Source organism: Heliconius melpomene, chromosome 9 (assembly GCF_056956725.1).
Source record: "Heliconius melpomene rosina isolate 202511_hmr_F chromosome 9, ASM5695672v1, whole genome shotgun sequence".
Classification (NCBI taxonomy): Eukaryota; Metazoa; Arthropoda; class Insecta; order Lepidoptera; family Nymphalidae; genus Heliconius; species Heliconius melpomene.
In genome coordinates, this window is record NC_140397.1 from 2660213 (window position 1) to 2685976 (window position 25764).

General features: G+C 32.2%; 1 protein-coding gene across 3 annotated transcripts in view; it reads right to left on the bottom strand.

Moving 5' to 3' along the window:
* trh (PAS domain-containing protein trachealess) overlaps positions 1-25764 on the bottom strand; it is a 155073-nt gene that overhangs the window by 10872 nt on the left and 118437 nt on the right. For all 3 annotated transcript variants that reach the window (XM_085190084.1, XM_085190083.1, XM_085190085.1), the window contains 4 exons: positions 25194-25432; positions 14064-14140; positions 7494-7583; positions 3411-3576 (listed from right to left, as the gene is read on the bottom strand). In XM_085190084.1, the coding sequence (XP_085046210.1) occupies positions 3411-3576; positions 7494-7583; positions 14064-14140; positions 25194-25432 (572 nt within the window). The remainder of the gene's footprint in view (positions 1-3410; positions 3577-7493; positions 7584-14063; positions 14141-25193; positions 25433-25764) is intronic.

Below are 25764 nucleotides of genomic sequence, written 5' to 3' on the forward strand. Positions count from 1 at the left end.
AATAATCAAAACGACAAAGGTGATGCTGACTCCCCATTGACCGTTTCATAAGGTGCCAACATGCCGTGAAGACCATAATCTAATTTCAATTTGGTGCACAATTTATTATATTATTTATTATTTGAGAGGCCAGTCGTGGCGCAGCGGTACAAAGTGTGACAGTAAACGAGACTGGTGGTGGGTTCGATCTCCACTCGAGGAAATGAAATATTTATTTAAACTTATCGTTCCATTTTTTCGCTCTGGTATCGAGGCGAGGAGGATTTCTGCCACTCCACACGCAATGCTTCCAGAAATAAGCGGTAAGAGGGGAACGGAATGTTTTAACATTAGGTTCCCTCTGTCTACCTTGCTGTGTGCGGGATACAGCGTGAAGTTGATTTATTTTCAATTTATTTTACTTATTATTTGTAACTTATAGAGGCTGTTAAATAAAATTTTAAGTGAAATAATATTTAACACCAGTACAGTCCAAAAGGCAGGTGCATTACCCTCCGAAATGGTGGGAAGTTTAATTTAATTTCATATAGTTTTTTCTCCATTTTGACAGAGGTCGATTTTTTGTATTGGAAGTTGGAACAGTTTTGGCTGGAAAATGCAACTAAGTAGATTGGCTAACGGTGTTGTCGGTCCGTTGTATAAATCACTGCATTTTTTTTCGTTTTTTTTAAGTTAAGTCTTATATTCTAATTTTTGGGCTAAATCGCGTGTAATGCTTTGATTCGCATGTATAATTTTTAAATAACTTTTTTTCTAATGTATTTCTTTTATTTTTCCTTTCTCTATAACTGTTCCAACTGTGGCCGCTAGGCCGGTACGTTTTTTCCACATTTACCAAATGCTAAAATGAACTCACTAAAAGATTATTTAGTGACGGTTAACTAAAGTTTTAATAAAACACATATCAGTGTAAAATGTAAAAAAATATTTAAAAAGCTTCATAGAAACTAAGCTTAGGTCTCTTAGGTAGGTCATCTATAAAGTAATTATGTTTGTAATGTAACCTGACGATTGTGGGTTCGATCCCCACTCGAGGAATGAAATATTATTTATTAATATTTTCATTTCTTCGCTTTAGCACCAAGGTAGAGTCCAGCGCTGAGTTACGCTACTCAACAAGCAATGTCTCGAAAAATTGGAGCGGAAAGTGGGGCAGCGTGAAGCTGAATTCATTTTTATTTTAAAATACTTTAATACTTTATTGGAATACACAAGAAACAATTTGTACGTTAATAACCGCATTAGTGATACACTGTGTTGCGGCTATTAACGCCCACCTCCCTAGCGTTGCTTAGTAACTATTGTAATTATATGAAACAGCAAAAATTTACAATGAAATACAAAAAAATAAAATAAAAAAGCTATAAAGCTTTGCAGAAACTTAGCTCAACTAGGTTAAAGCTCATCCATAAAATAATTATAGCTTAGATATCATAATAATCCGATGATATTTACATTTCATCAGACCAATGACACCACTGATGTGAACATCATCAGTCTCCATAATAGACTAATTTGGCAGTCATTTGCATCAACTCGACATTTTAAATGACTTTATTCTAACCACAATTTTACCATTTGAATACATTCATTCGCGCCCAAATGTTCTTATAATAATAAAAAAAATGGCTTATTTTCATAAAATTATTTGAGTTTTTGTTTGTATGTGTTGTTTATGACTTTAGAATAATTAATAACTTTACATATAGCAAGAGAGGCAGAGGTAACACACTCCGTTCTCCATTTTCCTCTAAATTCTCGAGGTATTGCATGTTAAGTGGAGGAACTCAACCCCGATAATTCTTGTAATCTATTTACATCCGTCTTATAATATAAGTACTTATTTAGATCCTACAGTTTCACGGTACACTAATTCTAAAATGATGTTTATTTTTTTTTATTATTCTAAAATACAACACAGAAGAAATTTGCATTGTGAATTGTTTAATTTTTTGTGTATATTTGATTAAATTGAAAATTAAATGCTATATTTGAAAAAAATCTTATCTTCTGTATTAAAAAAGTAAGGCTAATCTGAAATTTAAACGTTTACACCGCACGTTTACTGTTATTGTTGTTTTTGTATTAAACGCTCAGAGATCAACAAATAGAAAAAAATATATAAATAAAAATGTAGATTTTTATTTTCCTAATAAACTATAATTTTTTGCTACCTTAAGGTGGCTTAGAAGTATCTGATAGCATACAAAAAATCTAATATGTATGACTGACTGACTCGTGGTCGCGCCATCTAATTAAAAAACAACTCATTTTATGCATAGGGGAATTGTGCTTAAGATGACATACTTTTTGTTTGAAGACAAATATTTCAAATAAATAAAGTCATCTGAGAACAGCATATTGCGTATACTATTATATATTTCATAATCAACGAAATTATTTTAGTTTCAGAACAATCATCTTTCAAACATCATAAAAACAAACAAAAATCGCACTTAGGTCGACCAGTGTCAGACGACACATCTACAGGGTAAAATGACATACCTAGTATGTGGCATGAAAATGCCATCATTATTTGTCGAGCATAGTTCACAAATAAATAATTTCTTCTTTGCTGGGGAGCTTTTAAACAGTATTAAGGCCAGATTCATACATGTTGCAAATTTTATGAGGTTGGATTCCGTTATCAGTCACTTCCTTTTCCAAAAGGGAAATAAGCTTCGTCACTTCGGCTATTGAATGCCCTTGCTCTAGCAGCCTTATCCATGTCTTCTTGTGACCAATATATATTCGTTTGTAATTGCCAGGCATTTTGTAGGTAAAGCAAAAAAATACATCGATTCTATTTATAAGGGTAAGATAGTATGCCATCTTATACTCACGTTTTGTATGTCGTCTTACCCAATATATATATATGAATTTAATTTTAACCGTTGTGACAAAAGTTTATAAGTTAAGATGCGCTTTTAGCGTTAATTGTGTCATATAATAATCCTATTTTACATTTATAATTAGTTCAAATAGAAAATCTTTATCTTACATGGCTTTTCACCATCAAGCAAAAGCGAAAGAAAAATTTGTTGCAATTGAAAATAACGAAAACATGAATTACTCGCCCATGTGCATTCACTTTCAGCCATACTGAATTTAAGCACTAGCTGCATCTACAGACACTCTCTAAAACGTCACAAGATCGCACTTAGCGCTAATAGTTTCATCAGTATTGGTAGTGTGTCATCTTATCATAGTATGCCATCTTGAGCACAATTCCCCTACAAGTACAAAATAATTAATTCCCACGAGTGAGAATCGAACCCATGATAATCACATTACAGTAACTCACTGCGCCATAATGGTCTCAATGGATTTTTTCTAAAATTGAAAATAAATTGAAAACTGGGTGATAATCGTAGATATAAATTTTTTTCAAAAATTAAATATATTCTTACCATCAGGATTATTGGTGCCATGCTGGCTGCCCTCTTCGCTACCAGACGCAGGGCTGTTCAAACCAGCTCCACCTCGTCCAGCTAAGGAGAGTCCAAGCTGTTCCGCAATCTCCGCATGGTCAGCCTGATGCACGTAGTCGAATATACTACTGCCTGTCATTTCTACCTGTGTACATAGAAAAGAAAAATATATGCTTCATTGTAATTCATAAAATTATATCAAAATAATCTACTATACTAACGAAAATGAAAAAAAAAAAGATTAGGTGGTACTCTCTCTCTTTTAAATTGGGAAACCTGTCCAAATACAGGCAGGATTAAACGCCACATATGAACCCATAACAATCATCCGTCTTCAGATTAATACATTCCAATAATGTACCGAGAGACCTAACAACTAGTGATAAGACACTCCGTTTTCGCCAAATTATGGAGACATCACGTGTTGAGCGACAGAACCCAACGCCGCGTTTTGCCTCGATACCAGACCAAACTAAAGAAAATAGTAAACATTTAATTTCCTCGAGTGGCAATCGAACCCATAACCAGTTGCTTTTACAGTCACTGGCCTCAATAAACATAATATAATTGAAATTTAAGGTAGTCAAACGCTATGTCACGTACAGGCGGCAATAGTTATGAATGAACTGGCCTTTATCATACATCGCGAGGCAGGTGGCTTACCAACTGGAAGCGAAGACAACCTCGAAGGCTTTAGACGGTTATAAACAACGTAATTTGTTTACTAAATAAGATAAAAATTACAGATAATAATAATTGTTAGTATTTTTCTTAATAAGATGTGAAAATATTTTTGTTTTTATGTCATATTTTTGTTTTAGCTTCAAGTTGTGTTCCGCACATGTCATGATAAGTAGAGGGAATCTGGGGATCTAGTGTTGAGTGGCGGAATTCAAAGCCGCAATCTGCCTCGTTACCAGAGCGAGAATCGGACCCAAAGCCTGTCGCGTTTACAGTCGTGCTTGAGCATCAGCACAGAAAACCTTATGTCACTCTGTACTCCACTTTTCTCCACAATTCGAGGTATTCCGTGTTAGAATCGCTTAAACTATGTACATATATAAATGCTATAGAATCTGTCCAAACCTCAGCACCAAAACCTGGCTGGCTGGCTAAGACCCCTCATTTGGCAAAGGAAGCCATTATTCATAGAAAATTCCACAACTCTTAAGGATCGCATTTTTACGATCACTATTGGAATACGGGTTGCTATCTAACTTTCTTGTATCCTTTCACGGCGTATGCAAATGTATCTTTAAATAAATTTATCAAATATAATTGTGAGATCCTATTAAGCATTCAGGTGTCGTGTATCCGCAGTGACGCCGCGCATGTGAATACTGCAGACAATGGTGACGTTACGGTGGTCGGTTCTGGGAAAGATCCTTGGGATTTTATGGTGTTTACCGATTCTATTGACGGTTTAGGATTTTGATGTGTTGACAGGTGATTTGTAGGTGGATAAGTTAGTTGATATTGTAAGCTGTGTCTAAATTAGCAGTATGGTCCTTCCTGTTATAAAATATAGTTCTACCAGATGATTACCATATGAGATAAGCATATGTTTAACATATTTCAGTTATTTTTCTGGAAAATCAACTTCTACTGTGTCAACATACATCCCACAATTGATAATTTCTCCTATATAAATAGAATTTAGATTTTTCTACAGTCACTTGTCATAAAAATTGAAAGATCAAGACTACATTCCTCAAAATAGAAACATCCAAAACAAATAATGAACAAGAACCATCACGTAAATAATTTTCCAGAAAGGGCCGGAACATGTCAAAACAAAAAGTAAAATATCCATTTTCGGATTTATCCTTAGAAATATGATTTCCTATTGTCGACGTTATCAGTCTTTAAGGGTCCCGAAAAAATGGCGGCACCAGAATTTAATATAACGTAGACGTTGCTCATAAGAAAGTTGTATCTGCTTATTTACCAGGAAGTTTATGTATTTAATAACGCACACTACATCACTTCGTGTGTATACGTGCATGTACATATGCTAGGTGTGCGTGGTGGTGTGCGTGCGCGGGGGTGTGTGAGTGCCTCACATTAGGATGAGAGACACGCGCGCGCCTTGCCCGCGACGTGACTAGCATCTCTCAACGTCCTTTTCCCCCCATTCGCTGTCTCACACCACCCTCCAGCCATTTTGGATCAACTGTTTCTCAGTTTTCAGATCTTTTCCTTTTCCCTTTAATTCTGTAATGTTTAATTTCATCTGGATGTTAATTTCTTAATTTTATTACGTTTTTTTCGTTGTTCACAGAAATTTGGCTAAAGGCAGCTGCTTTCGTTAGTTATGTCCTAAATTTTCTTCACGAAAATATTTTATAACTTCACAAAGAATTCCAGTAGATCCAGATTGATCTTATTTAAATTATTTCAAAACACGAATGATTTTACACTAGTGAGTCCACCATGGCCCAAGGGTTCGATCCCCATTCGAGGGAATTAATTATTATTTCTTAATATTTTAATTTCTTTGATCTGGCACTAAGGCAAAAGCCCGGCGTTCAATTCCACCACTCGGCAAACAAAAAAAACACCTTGAAACATTTTTCTCTCTTGACCATAGATTCTCTCTGCCTACCCTGTCGTATACTGGAAACAGCATGAAGCTGATAAAAAATGATGAGCTCTAACATAGATAAGCCTAATACATAAAACAAGTTAAACCTAAACATATTCATTCATAGTTCACATGAGACGCGATGTAATCGCTGTTTCGGCGTTAAGACATCCGACAGATCGTGGATAAGGCTCGTACGTGGGCGGAGAGTTTTACTTAAATTACAATTGCACCGACATTGTTAGCTTTTTAAATAAAACCTTTTATAGTTAGTACCTGATAGCATATACGGAGAACAATGACTTTAAATTAATTTAATTAATTCGGTGGAAAATGGGAAAATGTTGCTATATGAGGGATTCAGCATGAAGTTAAAAAACTTTAAAGATAAGTGGACACCACCTTGGAACAAATAGAAGGTGTAAAATGAGATGGAAAAGTAAATGATGGTTGTGGATATTTAGACTTTAGGGGATCTTTTTTAGGTTAAGTGATCCGCTAACACGCTATATCCGAAACTAAGCGTCGCGGTTTGCCTCTACAATTAATATCCAGTTATTTTAAATTATATTTATTGAATTGTGTATTCTACTATAGATATTTCATGAAATTTTCATTTTCGTAGTGAAAAACAATTGTTGAAAAACATATTAACAGATATCCTATGTTTCCACAGTGTCTTTAAAACTTACATCAAGCCTAACAAATGCAAATATCGAACTGCAACCTATCAGACGGTTGCAAATTATTTAAATACATAATACGGCTAACTAATTGTCATTCATCGTTAACTTAACTAATGTAGTTAATTCTTCTAACTAGATATCTACGTCTCGCATTTTAATGTAACATTAGTACTATCTTAGAATTAACTTTCATAGTAACAGTTTGACCAGACTGTATAGTAGACGGTGAAAATTATTTCTAACTACAGTCGCTAGCGAGTATCGAGTTTTGAAGGTGGCGTAAGTATAAGCCCGTGACTAAATTGTAATTATATTTAATTGAATATTTAAAGGACCATAAATAAATGTTTAATAGAAGTGACGTAACTCAATTTATTATGTAATCATTAGAAATCAATAAAAATAGCAAGATTTATTTACATATATATAAATATTTAAAACACGTAAAGTACTTAAAAGTTATGTAATAAACACTACTTCTTTATATTTATTTCTTTCCACAATTTACGTATAAAAAGCCTAGTAGGTAGTAATAGGGTCGATCTCCCACTAGGGATAATAAATTATATTATTTTTTTTATTTTTTTCACTAGCTACACATTGATTTCTACTGGTCAATATGCAATATCAAAAATTCTGGGGGAAAGCAAAAGGAATGTCTTGACACTGGATTCCTTCTATCTACCCAGGTATATGGGAAAAGCGTGAAACTGCTTTTAAGATGGCGTGGCCTGATATGATAAGATAAAAATATATAAAAGAAAACTAAATAAGTAGATAAAATAAACTTACTTGTGATAGTCCTAAATATATAGAAACAGTTTCGGATATGTACAGAAACCTCCCATCGGCCGCTACAGACAGCGCGAACCCGTCGAGAGACTGTGGACGATAAAAAAACATATATTCAATACTATATCTAGGACGAATAGCAGGGTTTGTCCAAGAGGTGCAGGTTGAAACAGGCTACCTTAAATTTTTTTACTTTAAGTTTTCTAAAAAATAGTTTTCTTTTCTAAATATGGATTATTTGATTTTTTTATTACGATTTTAATAAGTCTTATTGTCGACGCAACGGTTGTGGATTCGATCCATTCTTAGGAAAATGCTTCATCATCATCATCATCATCAGCCTGTCCACGTCCAGTGCTGGACATAGGCCTAACGCACAATTACTCTGAAAATAGATGAAAACTAGTTTGTTTTTACCTACTTTTTAAGTGTGAGGAATAAAAAAATAAAGACCTTATGTCTTAACTAAATTATTCGTTTATTTTCAATCGAAATTGGTATCAATACAAACATTTTACAACGACCTCGGGCCGTTCTCTTAAAACCTTACTAAAGTACAATGTTTTTTTTTATAATTAGTTAAGATTTAAATGACTAATAGGTATAATTTACCCAAGTTTCTTGTAATTAAAATATCATTTATATTCAAAGGTTATTTCAATACAAAAATTCAATAATAAAGTTAGAAAACAAAGAAATATTCTTATGTTGTATGTAATATTCTATTATTATGAAATGTAGAACTGATATCATTTAATAGTCTTAATAGGAGAAAAGCAAAATAAATAAAATATCTAACGAATTTAAATTTTCTTATTTCATAGATACCAATGTGATAAGCCTATAATGTGTGTAATCACGCTGTATCCCGCACACAAAAGGGTAAGCAAAGGGAAATTAGTGTTAAAACTCTTATTTGTCCACTTTCCGCCGATTTTTTTAACGCATTGAGTGTTGAGTGGCGAAACTTAACGCCGAGCTTTTGCTTTGGTGCAAGAGCGAAGAAATGAAGATATTAATAGATAAATCATAATTCATTACCTCAAATGGGGATCGAACCCAATATATACTATATAATATAATCTTATATTAGTACATTTACAGGAACGCGCTAGTAATAACCACGAGACTTATAATTTAACAATAATTTTATGCATATTGAGCAAGCGCCGTACAATCAAGTTCAATATTACAGCGCCAGACAACCAGTACAAGTGGGTACCGTTGACAAAATAAATAAAGTTACATTTTTATTTAATTAAAGAAAATAATATTTTTCTTAGATTATTTAAAATGAATGATATAAAGCTTTTGTGATGCTAATACATCGTCAGACTCAACACACGATGGAAGTATATTCGAAGTCCGTTCAACAGAATTAGTTATTTTCATTATACAACCCTGGCGTCGTGGATTTGGGCGGAAAATGAAGTGCCCTGCTACAAGTTAAATAAAGCTCTGTTGTTGTTTTTTAAATCAATAATACAAAAACGATAATTTAAAAAAATCCAAAGCTTCTGCTTAATTCACTATATGGTTATAAATTTGGCGAATTAATCAATAAGTAGTAAAAAAAATGTTTTTACATTATATAAGCATAAGCGAAGAAACATCTACATTGAAATATAATTAGTATAATATAAAACTAAAAAATATCGACAGTTCTAAGCATTATAATTTAGTCGCAATCATTAAAAAAATATATCTATCTAAAAAAATAAAACAAGGTAATTTACAAACATTTATTTGACGACTCTACATAATGTTGATAAAAAATAATAGTTTCATATCCATCAATTCAGTCGGAGATAAAAAACCTAAACAAATAGTTTCTGGTGAAAAAGTGTTGTGACGCTGCAGTCTGCACTGTCGACAAAGCAGCCTTCCACTAACTAGATGAGACATTGCCTTCTAAATTATACTAGCTTTCACCGGCGGCTTCGCCCGCATCGTGAGTTTAAAATAATTTAGAATAACTAACCAAATAAACTCTTGAACTATACCTATAATAATAGAATATTGGATATCATTCAGGGTTCTGTAATTTTGATATTAGTTGCATTTTTTTTATTTTACCCTAGTAAGTGGTAGTAGATTTGGCAAAGAAAAGAAAAGTGCCGAGACACTTCGTCCTCTATAACAATAAATTATTCATAATTTTTATATTATATGTGTACCGTTGTATACTTTTTATTTTTTAACTAGCGAATATCAATTATTTTACTTCCATTTACGTAATTTTTATACATAGACATATAATTAAGAGATGTCAACAACAACTACTATATATTATAGCTTAATTTATGAATGCCAGTTATTCCTAGTTTGTTCTGTTTTCAGTTTATGGAGTTCACTCCGCCAAACTCTCTCTGGAGAAAATACGAAAGAGATTACAGCAAAAAAAAGATAATATTACACAATAAGCGAATATATGTTAAAAAGAGATACTGCCTTCATCTACAGTCATTTCTAGATGAAGTTCTAAATCACTGTCATTTATAATGACAGACAGTTGACAAAATAGTTGTAGTGATGAGTATTTTTTTTTTACAGAAACTTCAATTAACCGATTGTTGCTGAAGATGTAAAAGGAAAAAGATATCGAAAGCGGTTCTAATCTTTTACGTCTATTTCTCCAGACGTGAGTCTAGTTTTAAATTTATGTAGAATTAAAATGTTTTAGCCTATTAAAGTTTTATGTTCTTAAAAGATTTAATATAGGATCTACATTTTAAAACGAGAATTATTATATTACTTATTTAAGTTAGCGATATTTATCTATAAAAATTCGGAATAAAGATATCTTAATTTTATAATATACTAAAAATAAAGTGAAATTCGCAAAATTTTTGTATTGAAATAACATAAATTAAAATTTAACTAAATATATTCTTAATAATAAAATACCCTAAAAAAATATAAATATAACGAAATTTAAATATTTTCAAGTAAAGCATATTATTTAGCTGAAATTTGTATTGGTCATACACTGTTTCGGTCTGGTTAAAGAGAAAGTGTGGATTGAACTGCCCCCTAGCGCGCATCAACCTAAATTCATGAAAATGTATAAAAAAAAGCAAAACGCCTTGTCTTATTTACTGACTTTACTGACAGTAGTTCAGTCCAGTTATTTAACTATGACGTTTCGAGTATGTCAGTTAAAAATAAAGCACTTCGCCTATGTCACGTTGTATGGGGAATATAACATGAGAATTGAACAATTAAAATGAAAATAACTTTATACAATTATAGAAACCATGTTTATTTACAGTTTAGTAGTTTTTTCTCGGTAAAAGCAGGATTTTTGAACACTTTAAGCAGAAAAACGGGATTCTTTTACCAAAAACGGAATAAAAATAATAATTATTATTAATTAAAATGATATAAAATGGTTTTTTTTTAAAAAAAAAAACGTCCCTATACTTTTTATTGTTTTGGTTTACCATATATTGTAAGGCAGTTCTTAACTTACGAAAATACTTATTATTATATCTATGAAATTATTAATAACTAATTAAAATCTTAAATATTAATCTTAATAAATAAAGATTTCTCACAGTACGTTCCAATTGGGACTTAATTTTTGGGCTAAAAAACGGGAGGTCTCGCCAAAATGGGGATATCTGGTAACGCTGGTATCACACCCAAAATATAAAGTAATTTGACAATTACAAAACAGATAATAACATTTAAGTTTTTTTTCAGTTCAGTTCAGTTCTTAGTTTTTTTTTCTAATTATAGAGACAAAGGTTTTACGTCCAACCGTCTTCGTTCAAGCGAAACGATTATTTGAAGTAATTAATATCGATTATTATGTTTCATTGAGAGGTGACCTCAAAAATATATGTGCGTCCTTAATTTTTTTACTGAAAACGTGTAAATTGTTAAAAAAAATCGACCAAAGCAAGGTATCACGTACTAGCTGCTCTCGATACTGACCGCAGCGCCCACAGTGTTATAATACAAGGTGATTGCATAAAATTATAATTTACGTGATCGAGTGACAGCTAAATCGATTTTTTTGGCATTCCGCATTTGTAACGGTGAAACGAGTTAGTATTTAATCGATTATGTAATGGGTCTAATACGATGAATCGTAAAGTATTAAGTATGAAACTTTACAATTTTACTAAGTTTCATCTAGAATTTGTATAGCAGTTATAATTCTATTACTATACACGTTTAAGCTGTGTTAAAAATATTGAAAGGCGATTTTTTTATGCTTATCTATATATATAAAATCAAAAGGTCACTCACTCATCACGAAATCTCAGAAACTACATGTGCTAGGAGTCGCAAATTTTGCATAGGAGTTATTTATAGGACATAGGTGCTCGCTAAGACGGGAATTTGCAATATTCGACTTCTAAGGGGTTATTTTTGGGGTCGAAAGTTTGTATGAAACTTCGTTACTACAAATGCTAGGAGTCTCAAATTTTGCATAGACGTCACTAGGACGTAGCCACGGAGACAGAAATTAATAATAACATAGTTCACGCAGGCGAAGCCGCAGACGGGCCGCTAGTCTATATATATAAAATCGAAAGGTCACTCACTCATCACGAAATCTCAGAAACTACATGTGCTAGGAATCTCAAATTTTGCATAGGATTTATTTATAGGACGTAGGTGCTCGCTAAGACGGTAATTTGCAATATTCGACTTCTAAGGGGTTGTTTTTGGGGTTGAAAGTTTGTATGAAACTTTGTTACTACAAATGCTAGGAGTCTAGCCGCAGGTGGGCCGCTAGTAACTATATAAGTACGTATATCTTGTAAGCAATCTACAAATTTTGTATCAAATTATAATTAAAGGAAAAAGTAGACAAAAGTTATCTTTTTAGCGATACCAACCGCGAAATCAAATTTTATGACTTATAATAAACTTGATGATATATTTTTTCTAGATAAAACATTTCTCTATACAAAAGTGAACGTAATAAATCCTCACCAACTATTCAGTGCCAATCATTCGAATTACATCGATTATGGCACTCTCATAACAATAGATAATCGATTAAAATACGTAACACTATAACAATCGATAAGAAATCTATTTTTTTTAAATAGCCTACAGAACCTAAATCACGACGCTATTCGCACTTGACCGACATTTTTTTAACCAATCCTGCGATAAAATGTACCACAAAGTATATATTCAATTAATTTTGTTATGAAATTAAGTGAAATCGTCGAAATATTATATTGGAGTGTTGAAAGTATTGTATATACACTATACGCCTAGCTATTGTATAGAAGTTAATTTTAGATATAAAAAGCATGAAGTCGGCCAATTGAGAAACTAAGTCAAGTTCGATTGAGTTTTCGGAGGTGACGAAAACGAGCAAACTTTGAATAAAGGCTACGTAAACGTCAATAGCCAATTTATTAGCTACGTTTATAATTGGAGAGCATAAAATATATAACTGTTTATTGGTAAATGCGACGATTGTGGGTTCGATTCCCTATTCGATTTTTATTTATAGTACAGTTTTAGCTATATAAAAATACTAAAAATTCTCCAACCAAAATGTCTCAAAAATAAGGAACGGAGTGTATTAACACTATATACCTATACCACTATATACATTTAATCCATAATTATTATTTAAGTACCTAATCGTACCATTAAATAATTCAATAATATAAAAAAAATGTTTAAATCTATCTAAAAAAATCTATTAATCTTTTAATCTACCTTTAAAAAAGTCTATATAAAAAATAATAAACATTGCCGTTACAGCTTTGCAACTAAGAGAACTTCTTATAGGTTAATTTTTGCTATACGACAAAAACTTGTTTTCATATTTAGTTCATTTATTTTTTACTCGTGATTCTTCACTTTAAATATTAATTTTGAGCCATTTTATGCTTGACGTTGAAAATTCTATTAAATTAAATTGTATCTTATTTATAATACAGTTATACCTAAGTAAAAACTTTGAATTATATTGAAAAAACTGTGTATTTCCTAAACCAGCTAGCTAATAAATACTAATAGGTTGTAGAAATATATGATAGCTTAAAGTAACTTAACTTTAATAGTCAAAACTACTTACTAAACAAAATTACATTAACCAAGTGTAAGTCGAATCCGCTACCTTCAAATATATACAGAGAATTAATAAGAAAACTGTCAACTATAATTGTAATTATAGGTTCTACTTTATAATTTTTTTCACCTTATTTGGAGAATTACAATAAAATGTTTTTAATCTGATTAAATTCGATAATAACTTAGCTATTAATTAATTACATTGTTAATGAACAGAGGCCGTAATGCAGGGGCACAAGGGTGTGACTATAACGCAACGATTGTGGGTTCGATTCCCAATCGAGGGAATAAATTATTATTTATTAAAAATTATAAATTATTATTTAGTAAAAGTGTGTTCTTCGGTCTGGCACCAAGGCAAAAGCCCGGCGTTGAGTTTCGCCAGTCAACACGCAATGCCTTCAAAAATTCGGCGGAAAGTGAGGAACGTAATATCTTAACACTAGGTTCCCTCTGCCTACCCTGGCTGTTATTATTAAGTAACATTAGTAATTTAAAGTTCAACTCATATATTACCTGAAGTATGTGTGTGCCCTGGTGTTGTTCGAACAGTTCCATAGCAAGACCTGCCGCCGTTCGTCTGCTTTGGGCACCTATGACAAAAAAAAATAATTAAATAATATTTCTTTATGAAGAATATACAGAAGCAGCGTCCGAGTGTAAACCTGACGATTGTAGGTTCGATTCCCACCCAAAAAAAAATTTTTCATTTCCTCTAAAAACAAGACAAAGTGGGGTGCTGGATCAAATCCACAATCTTCGCTTTTACGCTTAGAACCTGTACTGCTCCACCACGACTACCTATTATTAGATTTTAAAACACCTATATTTATTTAAAAAAACCATACTTTTAATTTAACTTCAACAAAACGTCAACGCTAAAATAAAATACTATATAAAAGTAAAATATAAACATATATTTTGTCATCAAGAACAAAGGGTATACCATGTAACCAGATACAGATGGTATCGCGAGGCGGTAGCGCCCTCAGCTTCTACGTACGAGGTACCTGGTGGCAAGATGTATGGTGGACAGTTTTATTCCTGTATTACTTTACTTTTAGCTTGGTTTTTAATTAAATTTTATGAAAATTATATTTTGTTTGATGATCGCGACAAGTTGCGGGTTCGATTCCTAGTCGAGGTAAATATATATTTGACATTTACAATTCCTTGCTCTGATAACGAGTTAAAGCGCTGCGTTAAGTTCCGCAAATGAGCAATCATTATGATGAAATTGGTTACGCAAATGTAACAATAGGTTTCCAGGTTCCCTTTGCCTACTCTGATATGCGCGGTAAGCTTAATAAATATATGAAAGTGATTTTTTTAAAAATAATTTCCCTCATAGCATGATAGGCAGAGGGAACCTGGTATACTCCGTTCGCCATATTCCACTCAATTTTCGTTTTCATTTTCCTGTTGCGCGGCGTTAAGTTCCTCAATTTAACACAAAATATTTCGAATATTAGGCGCAAAATAGAGAACCTAGAGAGCTATATGGGAAAAAGCTACATTTTCATATTTCCCTTTAAACAAAAACGACGTGCAAACCAGAACGCATACGAGTATAACTCCACCAGTATGTAAGTACTAGATGGTTATTGAAAGTGACACCCACAAGGACACCAAGCGTCGTGACTCCAGGTCGTGAGCGGCGACAGACAGACATACGCACGACCAGCGCAATATTACTATTAGTATATTACTGCGAGCCATCACGAGCTTGCATGGCATTGTGGAAACCATCACGTGTGGATATTTACAGGGGGAAATGGATATTGTGGATATTCTGTAATTTAAAAAATCGATTCATTATTTTTTTTTCTATTTTATTATCAGCTTCACGCAGTATCCCGTACAGCAGGATAGGTAGAAGGAATACAAGTAGTAAGACGTTATGTTCCTCATTTTCTGCCGAATTTTCTCCGTTTCTCTGCTGTGCTAGTACTGAGACTACATTATCCTGTGACTTCAAAAGTTATATGTGAGATATAGGGTGTAATGCGAAAAAAGAGTGATAAAATCAGCGAAAAGTTTAGAACGGAGTGACAAAACACTAGGTAATATTTGACTACAGCCTATAATATATACTTTAATGATTTCACAAGATTACATTTTTTAATAACGTAAAAAAATAATAATCTTAATAAAAATAATAAATAGGAAGATGTACAATGTTTAAATAACTTTGTCACAAGTCGACCGTAACTTGTGACAAAACAAAGCAAAACTGTTTATGCTATGACTTTATCCACTGGCGCGGTGACCAGGAGTTTTGAAATTATTTTTAGGAATAAATATTACTTTATTTATTAATTCGTAAGTAAAAATCATTGTTTTTTTTAAATGCGTGTTTCATACATATATTTTTTTTGTATTTCGGTTGGAGTTTACTGAAATAATTAAAGGAAAAAATTTTTTTTAGCGTTGTGTCGAGTATATCTCGGAAACAATATTCTGGCTTCTCGCTATAATTGGCTTCACGCTATATCCCGCACATAGAGAAACTAGGAATCTAGTATTAAGACATTCAGTTTCCATTAAGACACTTCAATTCCCCATTTTCCGTCGAATTCTGGAAGCATTGAGTGTAGAGTGGTAAACTCAACGTCGCGCCTACCAGATCAAGAAAATATTAAATTAAACATTTAATTTCCTCGAGTGATAATCGAACTCACAACCCATCACATTTACTATCACACGCTTGACCCTGCCATCCACTAAAAAAACTTACAAAATATCCCCAAAAACACCACAAACATGGCTCTAAACCAAAGCGGCGATATCAAAGAGCTCTTGTCTCTTCTATGTAGAATTAAATCGTAATAAAGCACACGCCGTGGCTATCGCGACTTCAAACTAAATATAATATTATATAGTACTATAGTACTAGTATATGCCCATATATGGCATATGCCCATATATGGCATGTGAACTTTTTTTATCAGTGTAAAATTTCAGGGCAGATCGGGTCGCTCGATTGTTTCGCGTTCGCTATGATATTTTGTAATTTTTATACGAATTAAGCGACAATATGGCGTTTAAGGCTATATTATTATAAAATCTCTATCTCTATGTTTTTTATTTTTGCAAATATTTCTATAAATATTACGATTTTTGTACGTATTGATGTAAACGCGACAGGTTGTCGGTTCGATCCGCACTCGAAGAAATGAAATATTAAATATTTTCAATTTTTCGCTCTGGTGTCGAGGCAAAGCGTGACAAATGGGGGGAATCGGAGTGTCTCAGCACTAGATTTCCTTTGCCTACTCTGCTGTGTGTGCGGAATATAACTTGAAGCTAAAAAAACAGCAAGTTTTATTCCGCCTATAGCAAGCTAGATAGATAGACTCTAGTGCCCAAACACTATCCATTCTCTCTTTTAATTATTTATTTGACATTAAAAAAAACCAAATATTACTCAATTCCTCCAACAAAATCCAATATAAAAGTAATAAATAAAACAATTTATTTTACTCTATCGACCCCAAAGCTAGAACAAATTTTTATAGAAGCCGCTAAGTCTCAGTATAATTTTCTCATTACCGCTGCCACTGCAGCATTACCCTTAAGTCAGATTCGGAACTCATAATGGCTGTAATTTCAAGGCATTACTTCTTATAAGTTAATAAAGAATAAATAGATAGATTTATTATTTGTATGTAATAATAATAATAATAAATGCCAGTAGCGTAAAGGCACACTTGATTATATTGTGAAAGGTTGTAGCTTCGATTCCGACTTGAGAATATGAAATATTTGATATCCTCGCTCTGATAAAGATGTAAAGCGCGGCGTTAAACTCCGCTACTCTATACGTAATACCTCTAGAATGCGGCGGGAAGCGTTTAATTCCATTAAATAATAGCATTATAGCAATCTTTGCTATGGCTTTCCCTAGTAAGATATTTTTAATTTTGACCTAAATTTACATGTAAATAAAAGAAAAACTATCTATACTTCTAATATTATAAAGCTGAAGTGTCTGTTTGGTTGAACGCGCTAATCTTAGAATTCAATTATAATTCACATTTAGTCAATTATTTTACTCGGGCGAAGCCCTAAATAAAAGCTAGTCTTATACAAAATATGTTCAAATTTTACAAAAAATTCTTCCTCCATTTCTATAAACGTTCAAAACCGTACAACGACGAACAGTCTTAGCATTTCGTCTATAAGGGGTGGTTATTCTTCATTAGATCGCCGGGTTCCGGTCAAGTGCCCTGGGGGTTGGTAATCAACGCGGTTTGTATTATTTTTATAAGGGAGCAACGTGTCAGACCATTTATTCGAATCGTTTAGTTAATTTTAGTAGTATGATAATATTACATATTATTCCAGCATTTACTTCTTGAAAATATATTTATTTATATATAATACTAACGAGCGCTGGCGGCTTCGCCCGCTTAAGCTTTTCGTTAAGACAAGCAAACCAAAATATTGACATTAATTGTAGCCTATGTGCTATTCTGATGTGTAAGTTGTATTATTGTAAAATTATATGTAAATTAATTTTAATTAATTGTTTTTGGGTGAAAGTTGAACAAACATCCATTCTTACAAAGTTTCATATTTATAATATTAGTAGATTTAGGAAGATTTAAATACATAGGTACATTAAAAAAATAATTTAAACGCCATTTTGTCGTATATAGGATTGATAAAATAGACTAATTAGCTATTAAAAACACAGCAATTATCGCATTCACAATGATTGGAATAAATAAATAACAGAGAATGGTATGAACTGACATCAAACTTTTTTAGCTTTTACTGATAATAAATATCCAGTTAAAAATGGGAAAGCACCTTAAAATGTATTGTTATTTAGTTTTTTCAAAGAATGATAAATAAAAAATAAAAGAAATGATAAATGAAAATACATCAATAATGAAACAAAATAGAGGAAAATTCAGTAATGAACCAACCGCATAGATCTTAAGTAAACTATCTTCCACCCTCGGTTTATTAGGCGTTGAGTTTTATTTAATTTCGCTCTGAGAAAACACCCCTGGTCAATGTTAGTATTGGCCGCACATGTCCAAATGGACAAATACAGCTAAATTATTACCTTTCTGTTTAAATATAAGGAATAAATAGTTTTATCAAGTTTTATTGCTATAGTATTTTAGTACATAGTTTACGAAAAAAAAATTAGTACAATCATGATTATATATGAAAATACATGACGAAGCTTTTAAAAAGTTCGTGTAGCTTTTAAAAAATATATTATATTTTTTGTATAATATAAAAAATAAAGTGAAGTTTGGCGGAAAGCGGAGAGCAGAATTTCTGAACACTAGGCTCATTTTGTCTAAATGCAAGATACGTGAAAGCTAAAAAAAAATTAAAAAATAATTTTGGGCACAACTAGAGTTTGAAAACTGACAGTGTAAAACTGACGTCAACACAAACTGTACAGATGCGAATCACTCCACGCAAATTCCCCTAAATAACTTGTGAAATACCAAAAAATCACTATCACATCGAATAATGAATTGTAACTAGCCTATTACACGGGCGGATAACCCTTCAAGCGGCCACGGGGGTCGGGCCGGCCGGTGGCGATCGATACTAAATAAAAATGGCTTCAAAATCCCGGAAAATGCTGCAGCATTCAGAACACGTACTGTCAATATAGAATGGCGGGCGATGATTGTGATGCACCGGTGGAGGGAAGGCAAAAATGGTGTTCCGACAACAGCGGATTGAAATAAACCTAGCTATATAGGTAGTTTTCCGTAGCGACTATTATGTTTGATTAATATTTTCCTACGTATAGATTAATAACGTGAAAATATATTGTTAGTATATTTGGATCACCGCTTCTGCTCTTCTTCTTCATTATAACACTACGTTCTCCGTACTTCCGTTTTTGGGATATAATAAAGAGATATTATTTTTATTAACAACTTTAATATGTTTATTTTATCATTACAATTTGTCTATGCTGTTGTACACCCTGTTGTGTGCGGGACAGGCAGAGGGAACCTCATGTTGAGATACTCCATTCCCCACTTTCTGCCGATTTCTGGAGGCATTGCGGGTTGAGTGGGAGAACTCCACGCCGCGCTTTGCTTCGACACTAGAGCGAAGAAATGGAAATATAAACGTAATTAAATATTTTACTTCCTCGAGTGGGGATCGAACCTACGTCCGTCGCGTTACAGTCACACCCTTGTGCCACTGCCACGGCCTCTAAATTTTTTTGTACTTCTAAAATATTGATATTTATCTATGAATATATTAAATTTGCAAAGATGCATTTGAAAACATTTAAAAAATGGATATTTATAATTATTTCTATCCATTGGAAGATACGGCACATTTGCTTAGCAGCTTCACGCTTTTCCGTATGCCTTTTAGTGTCTTAGCACTAGGTTCTTGCAGAACCTAGTGTTAAAACACTCCGTTCTCCATATACGTAAACGAAATATATATATAAAAAAACGAAAGTATATTCCGTATGAAATATTTAATGGTTTCCAACAACAAAAGAATACACTAAGAGTGTTTATTGTGAAGGGGTTACAGTTCATTAAAGACAGATTAGATAGGGTTAACTTATTGTAAGCGACCAAGGTGTGTGATAAGTATGGATGAGGGGATCAACGGGGCTTTCTTAGGCTTTCTTATTGAAGAGATAATGAAAACGATAATCTGTTCATTAAATGTATGTATGTATGTATTTGTACTTCTATTATTATGCTCCGATTTCGTTTCTTCTTAAATTTTCACTGATATGAGATTTTGAATTCAGATTGATTTTATTAAAAGTTTTATGTATTGATATTCGTTTAGGAGACCCGAATAAAAATAGAGAATAATTAAAAAATCTATTAATTTTTTCTTTATACTTAAGTACCAATTTTAGTTTAAATTTTAACGAAAGGCAAATTTTCTATGTATAAAGGAGTATAGGGAAAAAAAATATTACTCTATCAACATTATGATAACAAAAATACCAAAACATCAAACGAAGCACCTAAGCAGCAGCCGATTTTTAATTTTTATTTTTATTATCATTCATTAGCAACAACTTTACGTTGACATCAAAGAGGGCATTAAGAAAAAATTATATTACATTCACATTAACTTTATTACACATTCGATACTAATAATTATTAATTTAATTAAATAAAAAAATACGTAAACGAACATAACTATTAAAAAGAATAATACAAAATGAAGAATAAGAAAAAAATTGTGAAAATCCAATATGAAATCGAGTCGTCGTCGTTTTCCCTTATTTATTGTTATTTTTCTATTTCGTTGGCAGATGTGCCGTGTTGTGATTTACGATAGTCGTGTATTAGGAAGCAGAGTTATAGTGGGTTGGTCAATTTTTCTTGTACTTTAATATTATTATAAATAATGATATATTATATAAACAAAAAGTTATTTTTTCAATTTTTTTAGATCCAAAGAGAATTATTTGTGTAATATTTATGAAAGAGTGTAGAGACCTCGGTTGACCTTCGAAAACACAGTAACAAAAATACTGGAGGAAGGTCATGTAAAAAGCATGAGGATCCCGCGGAGGGCATATATGAAGAGGTTGATGACAGTGGACGAGGCGAAAGAAGTATGTAGAGACCGTAGCATTTGGCACTCCATTCTCTGATGCACTCTGACTACCCCGCTAGGGATAAAGCGTGAAGCTATGTATGTATGCATGAGTGTAGAGTCATTTTAAAATATTAAATACAAACAAAGCAACTAAACAAAAATCTAACTAGTTTCTTATTTTTATGAAAATGAAATTAGTATACTATTACTTAAACTTTTTCTAGAAAGGAAATTCAAATATGCTTATTAATACTTCACATTCATAATAAATCATTCATTTCAACAAGAAACACAAACAATGTATCCAAAAGCTTGTTAACATACGTCCGAACGCCACGAGCGCCAACACCCTTCTGCCATAAATCAAACGTGCTGCCACCACCGGCAATATGGGGAACAAAACACATGTTTACCGCCAAGTTAATTTGTCGAATTTATCGCTGTCTCCTTATTGTATTGAGAAATATTGCATTTCATATACTTTAGACGTTAAGATTCCGTTGAGATAGAGAATGCCTATTTTCTCTATATTTTGGTTATAAATCTTAAATAAATATCAAATGTACTCGTATGTACGTGAATAGGTTTCTTGTTAGTACTTATCACAAGATCAATACGTCAGTATGTAATAGAATTATTTTCTTAGATAAATTATCATAGGAATTTCCTATTTTATATAACAACTCAATAATACACAATAAAAACTACCATCTGCAAAAAATCTACCAACAGAATTTACCCTACACAAATCCTGCCCTAAAAGAACGAAATTCTCATTTTAAATACGCAAATTGTAACACAAATCCAACACAAATTCGTTTCATTAACAATAATATCATTATAGATGCGGTGCAATGTGCTCTGCTACTAATTCCCAAAGCCACAAGAGGTGCCCAATTAAATAGGCCAGACGAAATCGTCAAATGTACCCCTAAAATTTGAATAAAACGAGTCAAGTCACGTACGACAAATAAGCAACACTAACAAGTAGTATATCGTTTGCACTGATTGTTAATTGATTAAATTAAAAATCCACGAAGCAAATTGCGAAGGGCGGGTCCTGCATAATTAGATGTTTTATTGAAGGTGTCCTTTACAATTTGGATGTTGACAGACGTTTAAGTATGGTAATCCTGTTATCTGAATTATTGTTAATATTTTGGTTAAGATTTCTGTGCGGAGAGACGAAGAAACGAGATTTAATCGAGGAAAATAAAATTTATTTTCTTTATATTTATTTTATTTTTTCCCGACCGCTAAGGAAGGCTTATTTTAATAAACTTTAAAATAGTACACTGATTACGAAAAGTAATATGACAATGTAATATGATCATAATTTATTGCGTCATTTATTAATACTTTTTAAACATATTTCTACTGAACACTACTCTAACTACTGAAGATAACTTTTTTCCTTTATTCTTAAGGTAAAATTTTTAAGTTATAGGATTAGTATATGACAGCACAGTGCCATACTATACCTACTTTTTATTGTTATCTTCCCATAGTATTAATATTTTTATTGAAAGTGATTAATAAATATACTATCTGTTATTTATTTTCATGATTAATATAAGCTGTAGCCTATATATTTCTTTCTACAAAGTCATAACTCTCCTTTTCGATTCGCCATAGTCGAGTAAAAAAAAGGAATAAATCACACAAAAACACCTTACAAAACTGAGTACTTTTCCCAAATACGCTTTATTGCATACGTGATCATATTGTCTATAGCCCCATAAGCATTCGCCATACAATTTTGACACCCCTAAATACCCATGTTTTATTGTCGAATAGAATATTTTTATTTTAATACCGTTATAGACTATAGGTGGGTTTGAAAATTGAGTTAAAATGACAGTGGCGTATGTAGTGATTCGGTCGGCGGTCGCATTAACCGCATTAGGGGTTGAAATTGGATTTGGGGGGGCGGTGTGTTGGTACACTTGTTACGAGTCGCTTGTACTGAAATTTGTGTGTAATTTTAACTTTGTAAATTTAAATTTTAGAGTTTTTTTTGTGAGTTTTCTAAGTTTTTTAAATATTATTTAAGTAGATTTTCTACGTTATAATTTAAATAGTATGTATGATATAGCTAGTGTATGAACAATTTTTTAATTATTAGTTTTGATAAATGTATCATATTTCATTTTTGTTTTGACGATATATTCTTATCTTGTTTTAAACCAAAAGTCCTTAAGCTTTTAATATAATAATAAAAAAAATAATAGTCGGAGACTAAAAAGAAACAATTTTTTAAAAGAACCTACAGTTAGTAATAACTTTATTAGTACCTCCACTCAACAAGATTCTGAAATTTGACCTAAAATTGGACATCCCATTTCCTACCCTAAAAAAACTTAACATTTTTTACCCTAAAAAAAATTTAAAGCAACCGAAACCACTAAAAACACCTAGTATAACAAGAAAATCGTATTCAACAGTCTACAATCAGCCATAACCAAGGCATGCGTCACGTTTGCACAGTAAAACAAACGTTTGTATTTTTTCCCTATATCTTATAGTATAGAATATAGTATAGGTAATTTATTTATTTGAGGTTTCGTGGTGAATCAGGGTCCCCAAGGCGTCTTTATTTGCGTGCACGCTTCAGTTCACAGTGTTTGTGATTTTGTCAGCTTTACTTTTTATAGGGAATTGTGTTATTGTGCATTTCTTTATGGTACATGTGAACTAATGCACCGTAGATTTGATAGTGTTAAATCTTTAATTTTTATTGTTGTTAATAGGAGAAGGTTTGACAGATACAGCGTAAGTTTTGAGAATTTAACTATTTTTTTAGGCTTCACGCTGTTTCCCGCATATAGCGGGGTAGGCAGAGGGGAACTAGTGTTAAGGCACTGCGTTGCCCACTTTCCGCCGAATTTTCGAGCTTTTAGGTCTTTAGTGGTGGAACACAACGCCACGCTTTTGCATTGGTGTCAGAGCAAAGAAATGAACATATTAAACTAATAATTCACTCTTCTGAGTGGGAATCGAGGTATGCTGCGCTTGGAAATATGACTCGTAGTTTTTTTCTATTAACTTAATCGAAATTTTGCAAAAGTTAGTAGGTATTTTTATGTCATTTTTTTCCAAAAATAATTACAATTTTAGTAATATTCCATATGTGTATTAACTATAAAATTATTTTAGTAAAATATTGCATAATATATTGTCTACTTTTAATTTATATACATATTTATTAAATTATCGGTTCACCCAGTCAAAAGTTCTGAGATAACAAATATAACAAAAAAATAAAATAAAAAATACAATTGAATTGATAACTTCCCTGTTTTACTGAAGTCGGTTAAAAAAGAATTAAGATTATTAAAAAAAATATATTTTTTATTACTAAATAATTGTTAATTCACTATATATATTAAATAATAAAATAACTCAAACCATAATAATGACGTTCTTGTACAATCGAAATCTTATTAAGCTGTCTGTACGTAACGCAGTTAGTGCCGACAATGACTTGACGAAGGCAAATCAGATTTGGGAACCCTCCCAGTTATTTTAAACTCACTCACTCATTTTGAATAGTTCTGGAGGGTTGTGTTTTAGGAGGAACCCAATATTGTCCTTTTATGGTTATAATTTTTGTTTAAATTTATTTATTACATGTTATTTACACGACAGGTTCCGGGTTCGATTGCCATTCGAGGAAATGAAATATTTAATATTTTCATTTCTTAGGTAGATAAATTACAAAATTCAAGAGAAAAACTTTATCTGACGAGAAGATATGACGTCACAATATGTATTACACCATTGTAAAGTTATTTAATTTATGCTTTTAAGATTTGGTACATCCAGGTAAAAAAAATATTTAAAGTTATATTATTTGTAAATTTGTCTAAGTACCATTGGCATAGAATGATGGTGGGCGGGTTGGCCGTGCCTACCCCAGAAATATTAGTAACAAAAAGAAATTGTCCTAAAAAAAACAATTAAATGAACAAAGCTAAAGTCCAGTTTCTTTTTTATACACTTTCCCTGTACAGACATCAATCAGTTACAATTTTATTATATATTTAGATTCATTTATTTAAAAAGTCCTACCTTTCAAAGCTTTACTGGTCGGTGGAGGATCACGGCTCCATGGCGGGTCCCCATGTCCTGAGAAGTCACGTAATTTGAGGTAGCTTATCGTCAGCCTTATTATGGACGCTTTGTCCAGCTGGCTCGTTATGGCGGCTGGTAGAGGTAGCATTTTAGCTAATTCGTAAAACTCATAGTTCTCTTTGCCTCGTCTGGACCTTGCAGCATCTCGGCTTTTCTCTTTCCGTAGCTCCAGGATACTGTAAAGAGAGATTAAATTATTTTTTCTGGTGTAAATTACGGGTAAGTTGTTTTTGAACGTATTTTTTATCAAACTACGGTACTGTTTGTTTTAATATTAATTTTGTTATTATTTAAACTGTATGTAGGAATCTTTTTATTTAAAGAATCTTTTAACTTCTTGCTGTAATGTAGAGTAGTGGAGTAGGGTATACCCTAAGGTATATAGTGTCAAGACACTCCGTTCCCAACTCTCCGTTCAATTTTCGAGATTTTGAGTGTTAAATGGTGGATTTCAACGCCGCTATATATAAAAAAGTTAACTTAAATGCTATCAATAGTATTTTAATAA